Genomic DNA, 19,091 nt, shown 5'->3' on the forward strand with positions numbered 1-19,091 from the left:
GTTGCTAATAGGATGCCACAGTTTATATATGGCCTCAGTTATTTTTCTCTGTAAAGAAACCACAGGTGAAAAAGATTAGAACATACTATAGTTTGCACAATAAGCCCCATCCTTTCTTTTCCTACGAGCTTACACTGAGGTCTATATCTGTTCATCTAACAGATCTAACATCTAACATCTATTCATTATAGTCCAAGCTAATAATTTGCGGCTATAAATTTAAACAGATAAATATCAATATAATTTTGGTTCCAGTAAAATCTGAAACTTGAATTAAGGGGTGCATTTTATAGCCACATATCAAGGAAGAGGATGGGTAGGATTGCCTGCATCAGAGTTGAAAATATTGATGTTGATTACTTGTTCCATCTGGCTTATGGTCACAATAAGTACAACAGACAGTTTAGGTGTATTCTTAGATAGGAATTAACTCAAAGAACTGGGAAACTTAAATGCACTAATAATGGAAAGTGATATTTACGCGTGTAAATGAAGTTTAGTCATGTTTACTTAAGACTGGTAATCCCTTCACAGGGAATATATTATTAGTACTATATGTGACATGGACTGGAATTTTAATATATTCATCAGCATTAGGGCGTTTTCATCTTTGCAAATGAAATCAAACCTTTTTTTAAAAAAAATATGAAAGGTATTGGGGTACCTAGTTAGCCCGGTTAAGTGTCCAACTCTTGATTTCAGCTCAGGTCATGATCTCACGGTTCATGGGATGCAGCCCCATGTCGGGCTCCATGTGGAGCCTGCTTGGGATTCTCTCTCTCACTGTCTCTTCCTCTCCTCTGCTCATGCAGGTTCACTTGCGCTCTCTCTCTCTCTCTCTCTCTCTCAATAAATAAATATTTTAAAAAATTAAATAAGAATTAAAACATTAAAAGATTATTTATATTTTCTTAAAACCTAAAAATGAAGGCATTTTTAGAGTACTATTATATTAACCTGTCAAGATCACCACACACAACTGTACAACTCTAAGTGTATCCTTAATATGGATCACCTAAAGATGGTCCTATTATAGGCTAGAAGCCAGACTTTTTTTTGGAGCCTAAGTAGGAGACACCATGATTATAATTTTCTCATATGCCTCCCAATTTTCCTCTTTAATTGTATTTACCTCCTTCTGCAGGATCAAATTACCAGGCAGGGAATATGTGCAGTCATTCTTTTTCTCTGCTTGCCAAGTGGCGTTTTATGTAATTGTCCCATATCAGCTTCTCCAGCCCACTCTCTCTTACCTGCAGGTGTGAGGTTCTGTGTCACTTACGCAGGATATTCAACTGTCAGGTAAACTGAGTGATTTCTCTAGTGTTAAAAGTTACTCTTTTCTCATTAAAATATACATTAAAAAATAATAATTTTCTTGAAGTTTCCTTTTGCCCCTGACTTTCACTCCATTTTATTCTGACTTCTTTTTGATCTGTTTATCTAGTACCGACAGTTTATTTCAGAGGCTTTCATAAAGCATTTGGTAACCCGCAACTCTGTTCATATATACGCACAATCCTTAACGTCCTGGGGGATTCACTATAGGCTCCCCACTGGCCAGCTGGTTGATGGACTGGGTACCTTGAACTTCAATGCCTGTTGGTCTTAGGTTTGATCATTGTAGTCAGAGAAAGAGTTTCCATTTGGGGCTGGAATGAGGGTGGGAGATACACCACCCTGCATTTCTGAAAAAGAAGGAGCCTAGAAGGGAAGACAGTTGCTCAAGTCTTTATATCAGGAAGCATAATTTCACTTAACCTCCGGTTTTCATTCCCATGTCTCCACCTTCCTGTCTGACTGGTAAGTCAACGCTGGATTTTCCCTGGTCAACATTTACTGGCTCTTGATGGAGCGAGGGGGAGGCACGTAACCATAGGCCTCTTCACTCTGGTCCACCCCACCTTCCATCTGGTCTGATGCCCACACTTCCTGAGCTCTTCTGGGGTTCTGTGGGAAAATCTGTTTACATTGCTCTGATATCTCCCTCTGCAGGCTCCTGTGGTTTATTCTTCCTTTGTTCCCCTTTGCTAAATCATTTATCATTCTTTCATCGGTTTTCTGTGTCCATGTATTGTGGTCATGGGAAATAGAGTTTGAGTTTTATTTACTTATTTAATTAATTAATTTATTTATTTGTATTCTGGCTTTCTGGAGGGAAATTTTCTAGAAAATACAGGGCAGAAAAGTACTGCACCTTCTAGAAAGTGGAAGTCTTGCACTAGCCTCTTAAGTAGGCTCCCTTTGTTTAGTTTTTCTCTGCTCGAAACTATCCTCCATAGTGGCACCAGAGCGGCAGTTAGAAACACGGCCAGAGCTATCATTTTTATATCCCTATATATAAATAAGCTAACATTCACCTAAAAATATTGAGGCAGCCCTCTTATATTTATATATGACTCCACCTGATTCCTATTCTCTTACTTCTAGTCTTTCTATGTGCCTCTTCCCCATGCTGTGACCAAATGGAATTATTCAATATTCAGTGAATTCTGCATGCTGTTTCATACCTGTGACCCTTTGTAGATTTCGTTATTCCTGTATCTGTCGGTAGAATATGCTTTCCCCTTCTTTCTGCTTATCAAAGATCATCGTTTTGTGTGGCTTTCCTCAATCTTCATTCTTCTAGAACTTTCATAGCCGTACCTTCCTCTTTTCTTTCCTTTTCTTTCTTTCCTTTTCGTTTTTCCTTTCTTTCTTTCTTTCTCTTTCTTTCTTTCTTTCTTTCTTTCTGCCACTTTTCTTGAAGCCAATTCACTTTTAAAAAGAATACATTGGCTTCATAAAGAGGCTCTTTTTCTGAAAGTAAATGGAGTTCTTAGGTGATTTTTAGGTAGGAAGGTAAATTACTTGATCAGATTTGCATTTTAAAGTCATCACTAGCAATAGTGTATAAAACAGTTTATTGCTTAGCCTGCCTACATTCAGACTGTTTTTAGGACTGGTAAAGCAATTTGGGTGAGAGATGATGAAAAGCTGAACCAGGGTGATTATAGCAGTAATGGGTCAGAAGGGTCAAGAGGCATTCAGGATATAGAATGAACAGAACTGGGTCAGAGATTGGATATGAGAAATAAAGAAAAAGTTAGAGGAAATTATCAGAATCAATTTTATGTTTTCTTTAGAGTTTTCTTGCCTTTATAGACCATTCACGAATTTTCTGGAGTTGTTGAATCTTTAATAGTCACTTTTAAATCAACCTTTAAACTTGAAAAAAAATTTTTCTCACACAAACTTAAAGTTTTATTTTTTTGCAGAATCCCCAAAGATTTAGATGGAAAAGTGAATGCTTTTCAGTACTTTTGGGGGTTATAATTAATGGTTATAAATTTAATGACCCCTCTAAGAAGTTGTTTTATATATTTTATTCAATTTATTTAAACTATACAGAAACTTAATTTTTTAAAACAATTTTTATTACTGAAGAATAGCTGATGTACATTGTTATATTCGTTTCAGGTGTATAGCATAGTGATACAACACATTTATACACTACTTAGTGCTCACCATGACAAGTATACACCATACAACATTATTACAAATTATTGACTATACTCCTAGTGCAATACTTTTTATCTCTGTGACTTATTTATTTTATAACTGGAAGTTTGTACCTCTTAATCCCTTTCACTTATTTTACCACCACCCCCCAACTGTTTTCCCCTCTTGCAACCACTAGATTATTCACTGTGTTTGTGGATTTGTTTCTGTTTATTCATTTGTTTTGTTTTTTTAGATTTCGCATATAAGTGAAATCACAAGATGTTCGTCTTTCTTTGTCTGACTTATTCCACTTAGCATAATAACCTCTAGGTCCATCCACGTTGTCTCAAATAGTAAGATCTCATACTCTTTTATGGCTGAGTAATATTCCGCATATTTATCTATCCATCTATCAACAGAAACTTGAGTTGGCTATTATAAATAATCCGGCAACAAACTTAGGGGGCATATATCTTTTGAAATTAACATTTTCATTTTCTCTGAGTAAATACCTATGTGGAATTACTGGATCATATGGTATTTTGATTTTTAATTTTTTGAGAAACCTCCATACTGTTTTCCACAGTGACTGTGCCAATTTACATTCCCACCAACAGTGTATGAGGATTCCTTTTTCTCCACATCTCTGCCAGCACTTGTTATTTTTTGTGCTTTTGATATTAACCATCCTGACTGGTGTGGTATCTCATTGTGCTTTTGATTTGCATTTCCCTGATGTCGAGGATATTTTTTATGTCTTTTGCCATCTGGATCTTACCTTTGGAAAAGTGTCTATTCAGGTCTTCTGCCCATTTTTAAATCAGATTGTTTTCTTTTTGATGTTGAGTCCTACACGTTCTTTATATATTTTGGATATTAACCACTTATCAGAATTAATTTGAAAATGTCTTCTCCTGTTCAATAGGTTGCCTTTTTATTTTGTTGATTTTTTTCACTATGCAGAAGTTTTTTATTTTGGTGTGATCCCAATAGTTTATTTTTGTTTTGTTCCCCTTGTCTGAGGAGACATATCCATAAATATGTTGTTAAGGCCAGTGTCAAAGGCAGAGATTACTGCCTGTATTTTCTTCCAGGAGTTTTATGGTTTCAGGTCTCACACTTAGGTCTTTAATCCATTTTGAGTATATTTTTGTGTATGATGTAAGAAGCTGGTCCAGTTTCATTCTTTTTCAGATAGCTGTCCATTTTTCCCAGCACCATTTATTGAAGACTGTCTTTTCCCCCATTTCATATTCTTGCCTCCTTTGTCATAGGTTAATTGACCATAGACACCTGGGTTTATTTCTGGGAAGTGGATCCTGTTCCATTGATCTATGTGTCTTATTTTGTCCCAGTACCATACTGTTTTGATTAGTATGGTTTTATAGTATATCTTGAAATCTGGAATTGTGATACCTCCAGCTTTGTTATTCCTTTGCAAGATTGCTTTGGCTACTCAAGGTATTTGGTGGTTCTATACTTTTTTAGTTTAGAACTAAACTATATTTGTTTTAGTCCTGTGATTTTGATATAGATTTCACTGAATCTGTAGTTTGGTTTGGGGAGTACAGACATTTTAATAATTCTAATTCTTCTAATCCATGAACATGGTATATCATTCCATATGTTTGTGTCTTTTTCAATTTATTTTATCAGTGTCTTAAAGTTTTCACAGTATAAGTCTTTCACTTCCTTGGTTAAATTTATTCTTAGATATTTTATTCCTTTTGGTGCAATTATACAGAGATTGAGAAACTCCATAAAGAGCCAGCATTTACCTTGATGTAAAAACAGAAATAAATCAGCTGAGTTCAACCATTTACTTGGTGAATCTGTTACATATATTATGATGATCTCAACATTACCAAAAGCTTTGAATGGGTTCACTTCCTACCAATACCACGTGGTCCTCAGTATTGAGAATTCTAGGTCTGTAGGGTCATGAAATTTGACTCAGTGGATCTGGTGGTCATGTTAGTTCTGTAACATCAACGAAAGATTCAGTCTGTGATTGGCTTTTTAAACTAAAAATAGCATGTCTTATGTCTTAATTCCATGTTGTAATTTTCCAGCATTCTTTATCCAGTATTGCATACATTCATGAGTTTTTGAGTACTAAACTTAGATGTGCAAAATTACAACTTTTAAAAATAATAAATATATAGGTCCACCTCCCAAGCCTTTCTTTATGTGCAGTAGTAGAAAATTTATTTCTCCAAATGCAAGATAATTCAGTCACTTCTGGTTTAAAGTTCAGTCTTGAGGAAAAAGTTCATTCAGTTCCAGATTCTTCCCCTTCCCCTGTGCATCTTTTCTCCCTGGAATGACTGATTCAGGTTGGTAAGCATGGTTACTAATGATCATAGCACCATGATAGTTTTCATCTTTGTGGGAAGAATACTTATGTCACAGTCACACTTCCCTGATCTATTTATTTGTTAACTTTATGTAATTTGTCTTACACTGCTTTCTAAGATATAGAAGCCTAGTTATTGCCATTGAATTTCTTTGTTTTCAACCCAATTTCTGTTAAAGATTTAAAAAATCCTATATGATTTCTCAAAGTTGATAATTTGAACATATCAGAGAGTAGTATTTTATAGGGATATATAACTACTGCTTGAATGTTGGGAAAAAAACTAATGTGTATAAATATGTGCAGGGTTAAAACTAGCTCAGCTAGTATGTAAAAATCATGTGACTACATTTATAATATTTTCTAACCAGGTTATAGATTTGCGTCTTTCTATTAAAACAACCTCTGGGGTTAAATGAAGTCTGTTTTTCTTCTACTACTTCTTTAATGTCTTTGATCATTTAATACTCATTAAAATATTGTATCTCTTTGAAATATTTATATATCTCAGAATAGTATATGGAATAACAAAAGTACTCATAATTATTTTTATATTGCAGTTAGGTTATTTATAATACACTCATCAAATGCTAAATTAAATATTGGCTTTAAAGTTCAGGGGCAGCTTGCTGTGATATACAGATGCTGTTTGTTATATTGTCTGTAGTAAAAAAAAAAATTACTATAAACAAAAGCTTAGAACTCTGTGGAAAATCAGATCTTCCAATGTTGTTTTACTATGACAAGTTCACTGGACAGAAGCAATATGGTGTCACATATATTGCCTTCTATTTGAACCCATTGTTTTATAATGAGAAAAAAAAAAACACTGTAAAAGAAATATAAGAGCAAATGGCTAAGCTAAGAGATCATTACATTTTGCAAAAGTTTTCCTTAGGTTAACTACATTTGGGCAAATAGCTAAGATTTAAGGATTTGAAATGATAATCATTCATAATCATTATATTTAATATAAACTCATAATTAATATAAATGTAGTTTACATTAAAATAGTAATAGTGAATAGTAATATTTAACATTTAACAAGTACTTATTAAGTGAAAGACTGTGTTTCAAAACTATAAATTCATTCAATCCTTACAATAATCCCATTAGTATGTAATACTATTGTTGCCATTTTACAGAAGAGAAAAACTCTGGAACTGAGAGAAAATAAACATTCAACCCATGTTCACACGGCTTTTAAGAGTGGGGCAGAAATTCCAGCAATATGGAATATTTCTCAAGGAGTACATAGTCTTGCATAATAGGCCTTAAAATTCATGCAGATCAATATGAAATATAAATTATGTCATGGTATCTTTGATTTTATCATAATGAATTACTGTAAATGAATTAATACATATATAATTTTACCTGAACTGAGTATTCCTTTGTTAAGTCTAATCTCATTAATTTTCTGAATCTCTAAAATATAATTACCATATCAGATAACATTATATTTATAATATTGCAGTTAAAACAGGTGAGGAAAATTGACTCCACATATTTAGAGATAAGTTATATTTAAAGCTTCAGCCAGACCTAGATGACTGAACATTAATTTATGATTAATTTGATATTGTTCCCCATCATATCAGTGTGTTCACTAAAAACCTATAGTTACTTTATAGCATAATCCTACAAAAAACATTACCACTCATTTTGTATCTCAAGTGAAGCTAAGTGGTTAAATATTGTGATTTTGTGTCTGTGTCTGGTAATGAACCAAAGGCAACTTTGGAGTTCAGATCCAAAATCTGGACATGATTTTGCCATTCTGTTGTATTTATTTGAACAATAGATTCTAATGTGACAGTTGATGAGGTTGTTGGTATCCTCTCTCACTGGAGTAGTACAGGAAGTTTATTGATGCGTTTTGCATATATTTAAATGCCATGTGTCCTTTGCTTGAAAACTGTCTCATTAAAGATACATCTCATATTTCCACTTATTTCTTCAATTTACATATATAAAATTTTAAAAGGCAAAAATAAATTTATGTGTAATATTAAAGATATACTTATAAGTTACTTTGTAATTGTTTTATATTTCATCTAGATAATAACATCCTTTCCAAAGGAAAGGTCTCAAGTAGGGTCTTATAGGGTCTCAAGTATCTTTTACACATGTTTAAGAAAGATAAGTAAAGCATAAGGACTTTTTTTAAATGGAGATTTATTTTTAGTTTATTCATATAGTCCGAATTGATTTTGCTGATTGCAACTAAAGTCAGAGATTATGGTCTGAGCAATGTTTCACACATTAAACATGGTATACAAGTCAAAGCACTTAGGCTTGGGATTCCTCTGGAAGAAATCTGGACCAAGTGAAAAACATTTTATGAGCTAAATCAGAGGCTTTTCCAGTCAGTCTTGAAGGCAACCAGCTGGCTTCCCATCTGTTTCCTTACCTAAGTCCAGGAGCAAGTTGGATATAAGCTAAGGCACTGTTGACATGCATTTGGAGAATGAAAGTATTCTTGTTTTCATTTCTAATATATCCCATTCTATGTATATTTAAATAAGTTGTTTTTTTTTTTTTTTTTTTTTTTTTGCCTAATGTAATGCTATCATAAAACAATGCATGTAACCTAGAGTTTGATGGGGGTGGTGTCACAATGGAGGCATTGCAAACCTGAATGAGAACATGGCAGCCTTAAACCAGGTACCTTCCTCTGAGTTTAGATGGCAGACAGATCTGTGGCCACATTGAATTAGAAGGCAGGAGGTGTCAGAGATACAAGTAGTGGCAGAATTAGCAAGGAGCACATTTAAAAAATTTTTTAAATGTTTATTTTTGAAGTAGATAGAGAAAGAGAGAGAGAGAGAGAGAGAGAGAGAGAGCGAGCATGAGTAGGGGTGGGCAGGGGGAAGGGAGGAAAACACAGAATCTGAAACAGGCTCCAGGCTCTGTCAGCACAGAGCCCGATACAGGGCTTAAATTCAGGGAACGGTGAGATCTTGACTTAGGCTGAAGTCAGACTCTTAACCGAGTGAGCCACCCAGACACCCTAAGGAGCACAATTTTTTCAGGTCTGCCAATCCTCTAAAATTTTTAACCTCTACAAAACAATAACCTTAATAAATATTTGTTGGAAAGCCATCATAGCAAAGAAAACGAGATGCCATAATGATGATAATAATAGCAGACATTTCTTCAGGGCTAATTCTGTGGTGGATACTTTACAAGTGCTGTCTTATTTAATCCTGCCATAACCCTCCAATGTAGGTATTAATATTATGCTTATTTTGCAGATGAGGGATTTGAGGTTTAGAGAGGATAAGAAACTTGTCCAAAGGTCCCATGGGTGGTAAGAGGTCTCCTGGGCCTTAAAGCCAGGTCTACTGACTCCAGAACTCATGTTCTTCATCTTTGAGGGATCCTTTAAAGTCAGCCAACCGGTCCTTGTAACTCACTGCCGATGGAGACAAGGGCACAAATCAAGTCTGGCTCAACCTGAAATTTCTAGTAGAAGGCCAAGCAATTAATGTTATCATTTGCCTGGTGTGTACAGGGGAAGGTCCTCAATGTTTTAGATTTTCAACAGTATACATCCTTGTAAAAATAAATTTTCCTATTGCAAAATAGTAAATACAAGTAGAATAAAATTTTGAGGAAAATGACCCCTGAATAAAAAAAAAGTGTCTACTAGAAATTGTGTGTTTGCTTTCTAATTGAGCAGTTATGCAAGTATATTTTCTTATACTAATATCTTTGGTATAAAGATTATGAATATGGTGAAAGGAGGTGTAACATTGCCGTCTCATTTATTTTTCTTATGCAACTGGATGCTTCCAATTGTTTATACTCTTTTAGGAAACTTAACACTGTGTTGCATTAAGATTCTACTTTATATTTTCTAAAATAACCATTTTCTTTGACTATACTGTATACTGTATTTTGGAATGTTTGTACCTAGGATTCATTAAGAAAAAAAAAAAAAAACCTAACAGCCCCACTTAGGTTTGGGTCCTATAAAAATAGGAGCATGAAAGTGTGAAAGATACATTTTTAAGGCTCTCTCTTATAACTTTATATGTAATAGAGACAGATTTAAGCAAATTAAATATCTTTCAACAGGGGTATTGGTATGTACAATATAATATCAAAAATAGTGAGACATTGGGGTACCTGGGTGGCTCCATCAGTTAAGCATCTGACTTTGCCTCAGGTCATGATGTCATGGTTCATGGGTTCAAGCCCCCTGTCAGATTCTGCACTGACAGCATAGAGCCTGCTTGGGATTCTCTCCCCTCCCCCCCGTCCCTTCCCCACTCTCTTTCTCAAAAATAAATAAGCGTTTAAAAAATATCTAAAAAATAGCGAGACATATGTATGTAAAATGGTTATAGCAGTGTTACTAAAATACTGTCACATAGAAAGTTGAAAAGTGCAGAATGATAAGTGAAATTTGAGACATTTTTGGTTAAAAATCCTATCGTGTGTATATATGTGTGTGTAATATGGTGTCATGTGGTCCAGTGTGTAAGCATAAAACAAAATTCTAGACCTATTCATACCAAATTATTGAAAAGCGGAAAAATTATTGAAAAGTTGTGAGGAAACTTTTACTTCTTAGTTTCTACACTTCTGACTTATTTTGTTTTATTTTTATGAAAACACGTATATTGGTTTTGTTAGAAGCAAAAAGTAGTATTTTTTTCTAATTTTCTTGGCCTTCTGAAAGATGCAAGTTACCTCTTCAGTCTAATTGTCCTCATTAAGGCTTGCTGCCTTAATTACAGATTTTCCAACTGTGCCTGATTCCTTTGCCACTCTGCCCTTCTGTACTGGTATTCTCTGTGGGGAAGGCCCTTCCCTTCCCTTCTTATACCCAGGTTCCATTATGTTCCCTGTTCTAATTCCAGTGCTTCTCTAACACACTTTTATATGTATATTTCTCAATCAATTCCCCTCCTCTGTTATCATTCCAGACACTGTGTTCTTCTGTTACATATTACATACCATGGTTTGCCTTGTAATAAACTTGACTAATGTATCTGAAAGAGCCGTCTGTAAAGTTGAAACATCTTAATGCTTATTTATTTCCTTATACTTAGATTACATTACCTTAGGGGTGTCCCATAACATTTGAAAAATTAGTAGATTTTTATTTTTGTGACAATTTTTGAACAATTCCAGCTTTTCTTCATATCGTAATTTACTTTCAGTCACTTCTACTTTATGACAGATTGCCAATCTTGAGATTTATAATCCACTCCTACACTCTATGTTGTGATTTCTCTGTAATAACTATATTTGCTTCCTCTATTTTCTTACATAAACACATTTCAAGAGGCTTAAATGGGAGATGGCAGTCCAAATAAAATAACTTTGGCATTTGCAATTATTTTATAACACGATGCCAAAATATTGTCACATGCAGTATCTCACATGACAAATCTAATAAGGTGTTAGAGAAACAGAAATTTTTATAATAGGTTCCTGTATAAATCAGTACAGGTGGTTTCCTTTTACAAGGACAGGCAGGATTAGGTTCGATAGGACAGAAGCAGGGAAAAGAGTGAAAATCCAACTGACTTGCAAACAGGAGTTTCCTGGGTAGTCATTGGGGAAGGGAGTTTTGCTGTGTCACAAGTGACTAGTCCCTGGTTTTGAAAGAGAGTGACTCATCCTCCTTTGAAACAAGAGATAAGTGGGAGAGAGAGCTGTATAAAATTATTTTACAACTATTTCCTTTTGAGCTATGACTTCTTAAACTGGAATGTGATCCAGAATAGCTTCCCTTTGAATCCAACATTTGTCTTAAGCATTTTTATTGTCTCTATTTTCTCTCACACCATCTCCCTTCTTCTCTCCCTCTGTTCAACAGATTTACACTGACTGGGCCAACCACTACCTAGCCAAATCAGGCCATAAGCGGCTGATCAAGGATTTGCAACAAGACATTGCAGATGGAGTGCTGCTAGCCGAAATCATCCAGATCATTGGTAAGACCTGCCCTCTGGGAAAAACCATGAAAGTCTCTCCCCCCCACCCGCCTTGGTCAAACACAATTTAAGCTGAATGCATATGAACTTAGTCCCTGTGTCTCTGAGATTAATGTAGCTCTCCCGTGATTTAATTAAAAATGTTTATGTGAGAATGTTTGAAAAAAGCAGTTTGGCTATACTTTTAAATGGCTAGAACTGTGTCTTTACATACACTGGATTGTCAGAAATGAACGCTTCATTAAACCATATGTCTCCCATGTGTGCATTTCGTTAGCTAGGGCAACTCATACACTCTGAGATTCCTTGAAACTGTATCCTGATCCAGCAGGGACAATTGTGAAAGGTTTCATGTCAGCAGTCATTTGGCACAGGCTAAAGAATTAGCAGCAACTTCCTTCTCACTCACTTTTTTTTTTTTTGCCTGATTTTTGCATATGGAATTGGCGGCGGCTAACAAGTGTGTCCTCTTGTACGCGGCTGGGGAGACAGAGTGAATGTAGCAGCAGCATTGTGCTTGTTTTTGTTTTGGTTTTGGTTTTTGTGTTTTCTTAGTCTCCTTTTTTTTTTGTGTTTCACTTCATTGCTTAAGCATGTCATTCTTTTTTTCTCTCTTTTATTTTATTTCTTGGCTTTAGCAAATGAAAAAGTTGAAGATATCAATGGATGTCCTAGGAGTCAATCTCAGATGGTAAGAATCAAATTTATTTTAAAATATAATGCTTACCTTCACTTTTGATTACACTGCATTTGTAAATGGACTAGAAATTTCTTTTGCATGCCTTCCTGCTTAAGAAACCATTCGATCACATTCTATCATATGTATTTCTTTGGGTGCAGTTTATGGGCAAATGATAGCATCAGCACAGCTGAATATGTATGACTCCTGAATAACATGTCTCCAGGTGTTTTATCAGATCCTTGACTTTTTGTTGTTGTTGTTGTTCTGATGGCTGAATAATTTAATACTGGTTTTGCTGGCAGTAAATCCCATTTCCAATTTTAAGTGGAGCCTTTTTGTCTGAACAACTGGTTTGAAGAACAGAGCTGGCCATGTGCATCTGAAAAATACATAAATAGTATTTTCCTTGTTCATAACAAAGTCCAGTGTAAACACACAGACTCTTCAGCACTTTTGGAAATAGCTCCAAAGGCATGCTGCTGGACGTTTTCTGAACAGTGACTGATCATGAGATATGATTCATAGCCTTTTTCAGAAAGCTGTTGATCTAGAGGTCTGTGCCTTTCCCATCTCTCTTTTTATCTTTACCAACTGGTAAAGTTTAAAGTTTTATAATAAAAAAATAGATTGATAAACTGCTGAGGTAAAAACTTACCCCTCTATTTATTAAATAGCCACAACTGAAGTTTCTAGGACAACCTGAAATACAAATGCCTTCATTAAAGTTATATCAGCAGATATAATCAGGAGTGATAGCCAAAATCCATCAGATGAGGCTTCCTTCAAAACTCTAGCACAAAATAGACATTTTAAGTGAATGTAATGACTTCTAAATTATCAGGGATTGGAGAATGAAAAAAAAGAACTCTTTTGATGTGCTGACTTGCTTTACTTAATGTCAGAAAACTGAAATCCAAAATAATAAAAGGAATTTATTCTTAAAGAGTGATTAACTAGCATGTCGTGTGTGTGTGTGTGTGTGTGTGTGTGTCTGTGTCTGTGTGTGTGTGTATGTGATTAATAAACACTCAAAGGCACTATTACAATACATAAACCCTGCATAACTGTTGTGAAAAAAAATCTGGGTAAAAAACAATTTTCTGTAAAATAATTCAGTTTTAAGGGGGCTTCTTGATCTAATTATTCTGGGCACAAGCATGGCACTATGGAAATTAATTATAATTTTACTGAAAACAATTATAATACCTTCAGACCCTGCTAAAATAATAGCTGTGTGATATTGGAAAATGATGTAACCTCTCTGAGTTTCAGCTTTTTCATCTGTATAATGAACCCTAATTAGGATATGATAATGACCTATAATTATGGATATTCTTTACTACCAAAACTGATATGGAAATATAATAGTGCTGCTATAAACTTTGTTAAGACATATTCATGAATTAACACATGTTAAAAGTTTTTTAGAGCTTTATATTAAAAATCTGTATAGTCCCTGAATATCATATTTTATGTTTCTTAAACTCAACCCTTGGGTTTACTTTCATTATTTCAATTATAAGGAGGTGTTGGATAGTAAAATAGGTCTTCTCTGTTGTCATTCCAGTTTGATTCTGATTACAGAGAATCCAATAAACAGCCAAGCTAATATTTCATGACAGAAAAAACAAAACAAACAAAAAAAAACTATGAAGTTCATAACTATGGATAGGAATATAGTCCTTATATATTTATCTGAAACATCTGTACCGAAGATTCTACAAATCTGTGAAAACATTCTCATGAGTATTAGACTCTGTTAATTTTTTTATTACTTCCTAATCCTTATTAGCCCCCAGATGTCATGTAACATCTAGTATACATGTCGTGTTGATATTTCTGCTTTTGATTAACACACACACACACACACACACACACACACACACACACACCAGAAAAACCAAAGCCTGAGGGATGTAGATGCTATGATGCTATGAAAAAGGTAGTTTTTCCAGCCAAACAGTATTAGTTGGAAGCACTTTGGATTTTGAGTTAAGAATGACTTGTATCCTCATTTTTTTCTGATGTGGTTGAATTTTGAATCTGAAGTTGACATGCCCTCCATGTGTTGATTCAGAATAATGCATATAACAAAAATAGAGCTTTTTAGTTGAATTACTTTTGCCTCTATTCCTAAGAATTGGCATTGGCACTATATTATTAATGGATAAAAATCCAGACTTTAACTGAGACAAGAAATTAGGGGAAAGAGAATTATGACAGAGTATGACTAGGCTTATGAAGTTCTTATAAATTGCATATATCTATTCCAAACAGGATGTTGCCTGTTTCTTTATTGCTTAACAACCAAGAGGTGAAACATTAATAACAGTGAGTGCTATCCTTACTCACAAAACTGCTTTGACCACATCCTTTTGAATATCTGATTTTTTATGGTGCTTGCTGTTTGTGTGGAATAAGGAAAGGTAAAGTAAAAACTAGGTATGCTCCTGTTTGTAGTCACAAATTATTTAAATTTCAAATTTGATAACTTTTATTGGATTGTTTTAAACCTTTAAGAATACAGAGTCTCTTGTGGTATGAATCTACAATATATTGATGAATATTTTGATGAATAGTAGTCAGGTAATTCATATTTAGCCAATATTTGCTGAGCACCTGAGCTACCAGATTGAGGGACCCTTGAGGATCAAAGGAGCAAATATTGAAATAAATAATAGCAACAGTGTTGCATAGGTAAGAACAGAAGTACTGTGACGGGAGTCCACTGTGGCTTGAGTGCAGTGAGGTGTTTGTATGGGACGATGGAAGTCTGATCACACAGGGCTAAAGTATGGGGTTGGTTGAGGAGCCTTTTGAGGACTTTTAAAGCTGGCTGTCTGATGTAAATATTAAAAAAAAAATCATCCTAGATGCTTTCTGGGAATTGTAGAATATGTGTTAAATCTTCATTTGGATGTGGGAGATGACGAATATAGGGAGTATGAATGTTCCCACAGTTTCTCCTGAGAAGTTACGATTAGACGTGATTACTACAGAGGGAGAAAACAGACTAAAGGTAGAAGGGGGAAGATGACAAATCCATACTTTGAAAGTAAAGTTTGACCTATCCATTGGAACATCAAGTAGGAGGTGACTTCAGGCAATTAGGCATGTGTTTCCTGAAGGTCACAATAAGGTGTTAGGTAGAATATAGCTAGTGCACAGGTAATGATTGAAGTCATGGAAAAAGATGAGGTTTCAACAGAAGGCCTGTATAAAGTCAGGAGGGGAGAGATTTGAGGTTCTCACACTGGGGAATGAGCAAAGGTGTAGGAATCAGAAATAGGGAAGAGTAGTGAGAGAGTGAGCCCATCTTTAAGAGGATGGATCCACAGATGGGGATTATTGATCCTTAGGGTAGCTAGAGTAGCTTCAACTAGAGTACTTGGACTAACCCAGTGAGATGGGGCAAAGTAAGATGAGCAGAATGCGGTGGATGTTGTCAAATGCTACTTAGCCAACTAGTTGGTGATGTACCTCAACAAAGAAGTTGGTTCTAGCAATTAGGCAGGCGTTAATGACCTTGATGCAAATGTCTTCTATAGGGTGACCATGTGTTAATTAAGGAGTAAGAGAGGTGCCCCTGTCTATTGAGATTTGGATAATCTTTCTAGGAATTTCCTGTTGAAGAGAAAACCAAAAATATATCTATAGTTTGAGAGGAAGGAAGGGTGAGGGGAGCTTTTGGAAGGGGGGAAATAGGCAGAGGAGGAGGAAGCAGTAAGGAGAGAGAAGAATCCAGGGGACTGGGGAGACAAAAGATGATGCCAAATCCTAAAGCAAGTGGCAAAGGAATAAATTTGAAGTCTGTGTAGAAGATTAAAATTTTTTTTTAATGTTTATGTATTTTTGAGAGAGAGAGACAGAGTGCTAGCAGGGGAGGGGAAGAGAGAGAGGGAGACAGAATCTGAAGCAGGCTTCAGGCTCTAAGCTGTCAGCACAGAGCCCGACACGGGGCTCGAACCTGTGAACCTCCAGATCATGACCTAAGCCAAAGTTCCATGCTAAACCGATTGAGCCACCCAGGCGCCCCCTGGGTAGAAGATTTAATGTTGGAAAAGAATGAGGGTACGTTTTCCTTTGTGTTATGTCACAAGGGGATATGATTGCATGAAATGAAGGTACCTGAAAATGGATTAAATAGAAATTGAAGGAATTCATCAATAACATAACTGCAGAGTATTAGAGAATAATAATGTGCACTTTTCCGTGGGATTCTCTAATTATAATACCTTATAGAAAAACTCACGTATGTTGTCTTGAAATAGATGAGGAAAACAGTAATTCTTTCAAGTGGGCCAAAGAACATATGTTTAAGAGAAATATGAGCTAGTCAATGCACCAATTTATTAGTGTAATTTTTGAAAGATTTTGATTCATGTTTATTCTAAGTCTCAAAGTCATAGTTATCTTCCTTAATGAGCTGAGACTAAACTCATCCTGAAAAACAGAACTCAGTTTGAAGGTGCTTATTCAACACTATATTTAACCTTATCCAAAGATGAAGTTACTGATATGGATAGCACCTGTTGAGTAATTTCTAGGTGGGTGGTTTCAGAATTCAAAATATATGCTGCATGCCACACTTTGGTGAGATTACGCGAGGAAATAAATTAGTAAACTATAAATACTAGGAATGTCCAGAATGCCTAGCAGATTAAAAATAGCAGAAAAATGCCCAACATGTATTTGAAATGCTGAGGCACAAGTGCTAGGTTCTTAGACAAAAATGTAAGACACGTTGGGGAAAAGTTGTTTTGAAGACAAATTTTCCTTTAGTTTAAAATAGACCGTTACATTTAAGGATCTTCACAAATGCGGTAGAGGGATTAGAAACTGTGTTTATGTGAAGTAAGCCAAAATTCTGATTCTACGGTATAGCTGAGGATGTGACAAATGTGCTTCACAGCCTGTCCTTCCTTTTTGCTGGCTCCTCCCATTATCTCACTGTAAGAGCTCCATTGTTTTCAGCCACAACTTTCCATCTTCCTTTGAACATACCATGTTGTTTAAAATTTTCTGAGATGGTGATTTGGGGAATGTTTATCCCTGTGCCTCTTACCCCTTTTTGTTCCTAGAAGATAAAAAAAAAAAAAACAAAAAACAAAAAATAGGTTCATTCTCCCTTAACTCTCCAGTTCCAAGTCCCACAACGTTGTGACTTCCAGAATAATAACATGATGGATTTTATTGGCATCTTTATTCCATTTCAAGAGTTTACACTCATCTGTACAGTGAAACTATTCTTCCTAGTAAACATATTTGGTGCTTTTATCAGTATTCTGTCCTTTAAAGTTTTAATTATTTTAGCCACTGCTTGTAATTGGTTCTCTCATAAAGGACCTATTTAGGTAAGATAGAAAGATGAGGTTTCTAACCAAATAGGGAAGAGATAAAATATTGGAATGCTCTTAAAGGTTTAATAAAATCTTATAAATGGCACACTGCAGGATTCTCGCACTATGACTCAGAGGAGTGGAATATTGCTAAGTTAGTCCATTCACATGATCCCCTGCCATTTTTGAAACTGTTCATCTTCTGGAATGGCTGGAAAAAGATAGCTTAATGAAGACAAATGCTTTACTACAAATATAGCTCTGATCTCTAACGAAATGCTAAATGGAAATTTCTACTTTGAGGTTTTCTATTTAATTTCATTATTTTCATATAGGCTCACACTTTGGAACAAAAGAATAAACTACCAGTGTTAAGAAATGTATACTTAAGTTATTACAATATCCTGATGATTTTTAAAACTGAATGTGTCTCTAGAAGTTGCTCTGTGTACTAGCATTTAAAGTTCAAACGAAGGACTTGAAGGATTGAAAGGAGGGGTGTTAACACTGAAAGGACAGTAGTCACTGGAATTCAATTGTGACTCTGTGACCGAGAAAAATATCCAGTGAATGCTCAGTCTCTGGTCATTTCTGCATTGAGGAAATTAGACCAATAGAACTCTGACTTGCTAGATTGATTTAAAAACAGCAAACACCATGGCTCCTGTTCAGTGTTTTAGAGGTATATTTGGGGTTTAGCTCTTTATAGCTTTTTAAAAGTATATTCATAGTAAGGTGAGAAAGATATTTCCTAAATTATATTAAATCCAATTTAAAAGAAAAACGGTAATAGCATGAGAATTATATTTTTATGGGAGTTGTCTGGTCTGCCATTAAATTAAGTAAATGTTGGGGCACCTGGATGGCTTAGGCTGTTGAGCATCCGACTTCAGCTCCCAGGTCCTAATCTTGCAGCTCATGACTTCCAGCTGCTCATCAGGTTCACTGCTGTCAGCCTGTTGGCGTGGAGCCTGCTTCAGATCCTCTGTCCCCTTCTCTCTGCCCCTCCCCTGCTTGCTCTTGCCCCAAAATAAATAAATATTAAGGAAATTAAATAAATGTTGAAAATACAAGAATGCTTTTCTGTATTAACTTTATATTATGGAATACACATTTTAAATGTTCTCATGAATATCAATATTTAAATTGGTTTGTGCTGTTAGTAGGACAAATAGAAATTGGAACAAAGTGGGGTTCCTGGGTAGCTCAGTTGGTGAGGCATCCAAATCTTGATTTCAGCTCAGGTCATGATCTCCCAGTTCGTGGGATCGAGCCCC

The 19,091-nt window shown here is 35.3% G+C and overlaps 1 protein-coding gene across 1 annotated transcript in view; it reads left to right on the forward strand.

Annotated features, from left to right (window-relative positions):
• The window catches only part of NAV3 (neuron navigator 3), a 588,388-nt gene that overhangs the window by 325,128 nt on the left and 244,169 nt on the right, over positions 1 to 19,091 (forward strand). Inside the window, exons 2-3 of the mRNA XM_042992807.1 lie at positions 11,676 to 11,793; positions 12,432 to 12,484. Coding sequence (XP_042848741.1) covers positions 11,676 to 11,793; positions 12,432 to 12,484 — 171 coding nt within the window. The remainder of the gene's footprint in view (positions 1 to 11,675; positions 11,794 to 12,431; positions 12,485 to 19,091) is intronic.

Source organism: Panthera tigris, chromosome B4 (assembly GCF_018350195.1).
Source record: "Panthera tigris isolate Pti1 chromosome B4, P.tigris_Pti1_mat1.1, whole genome shotgun sequence".
Taxonomy (NCBI): domain Eukaryota; kingdom Metazoa; phylum Chordata; class Mammalia; order Carnivora; family Felidae; genus Panthera; species Panthera tigris.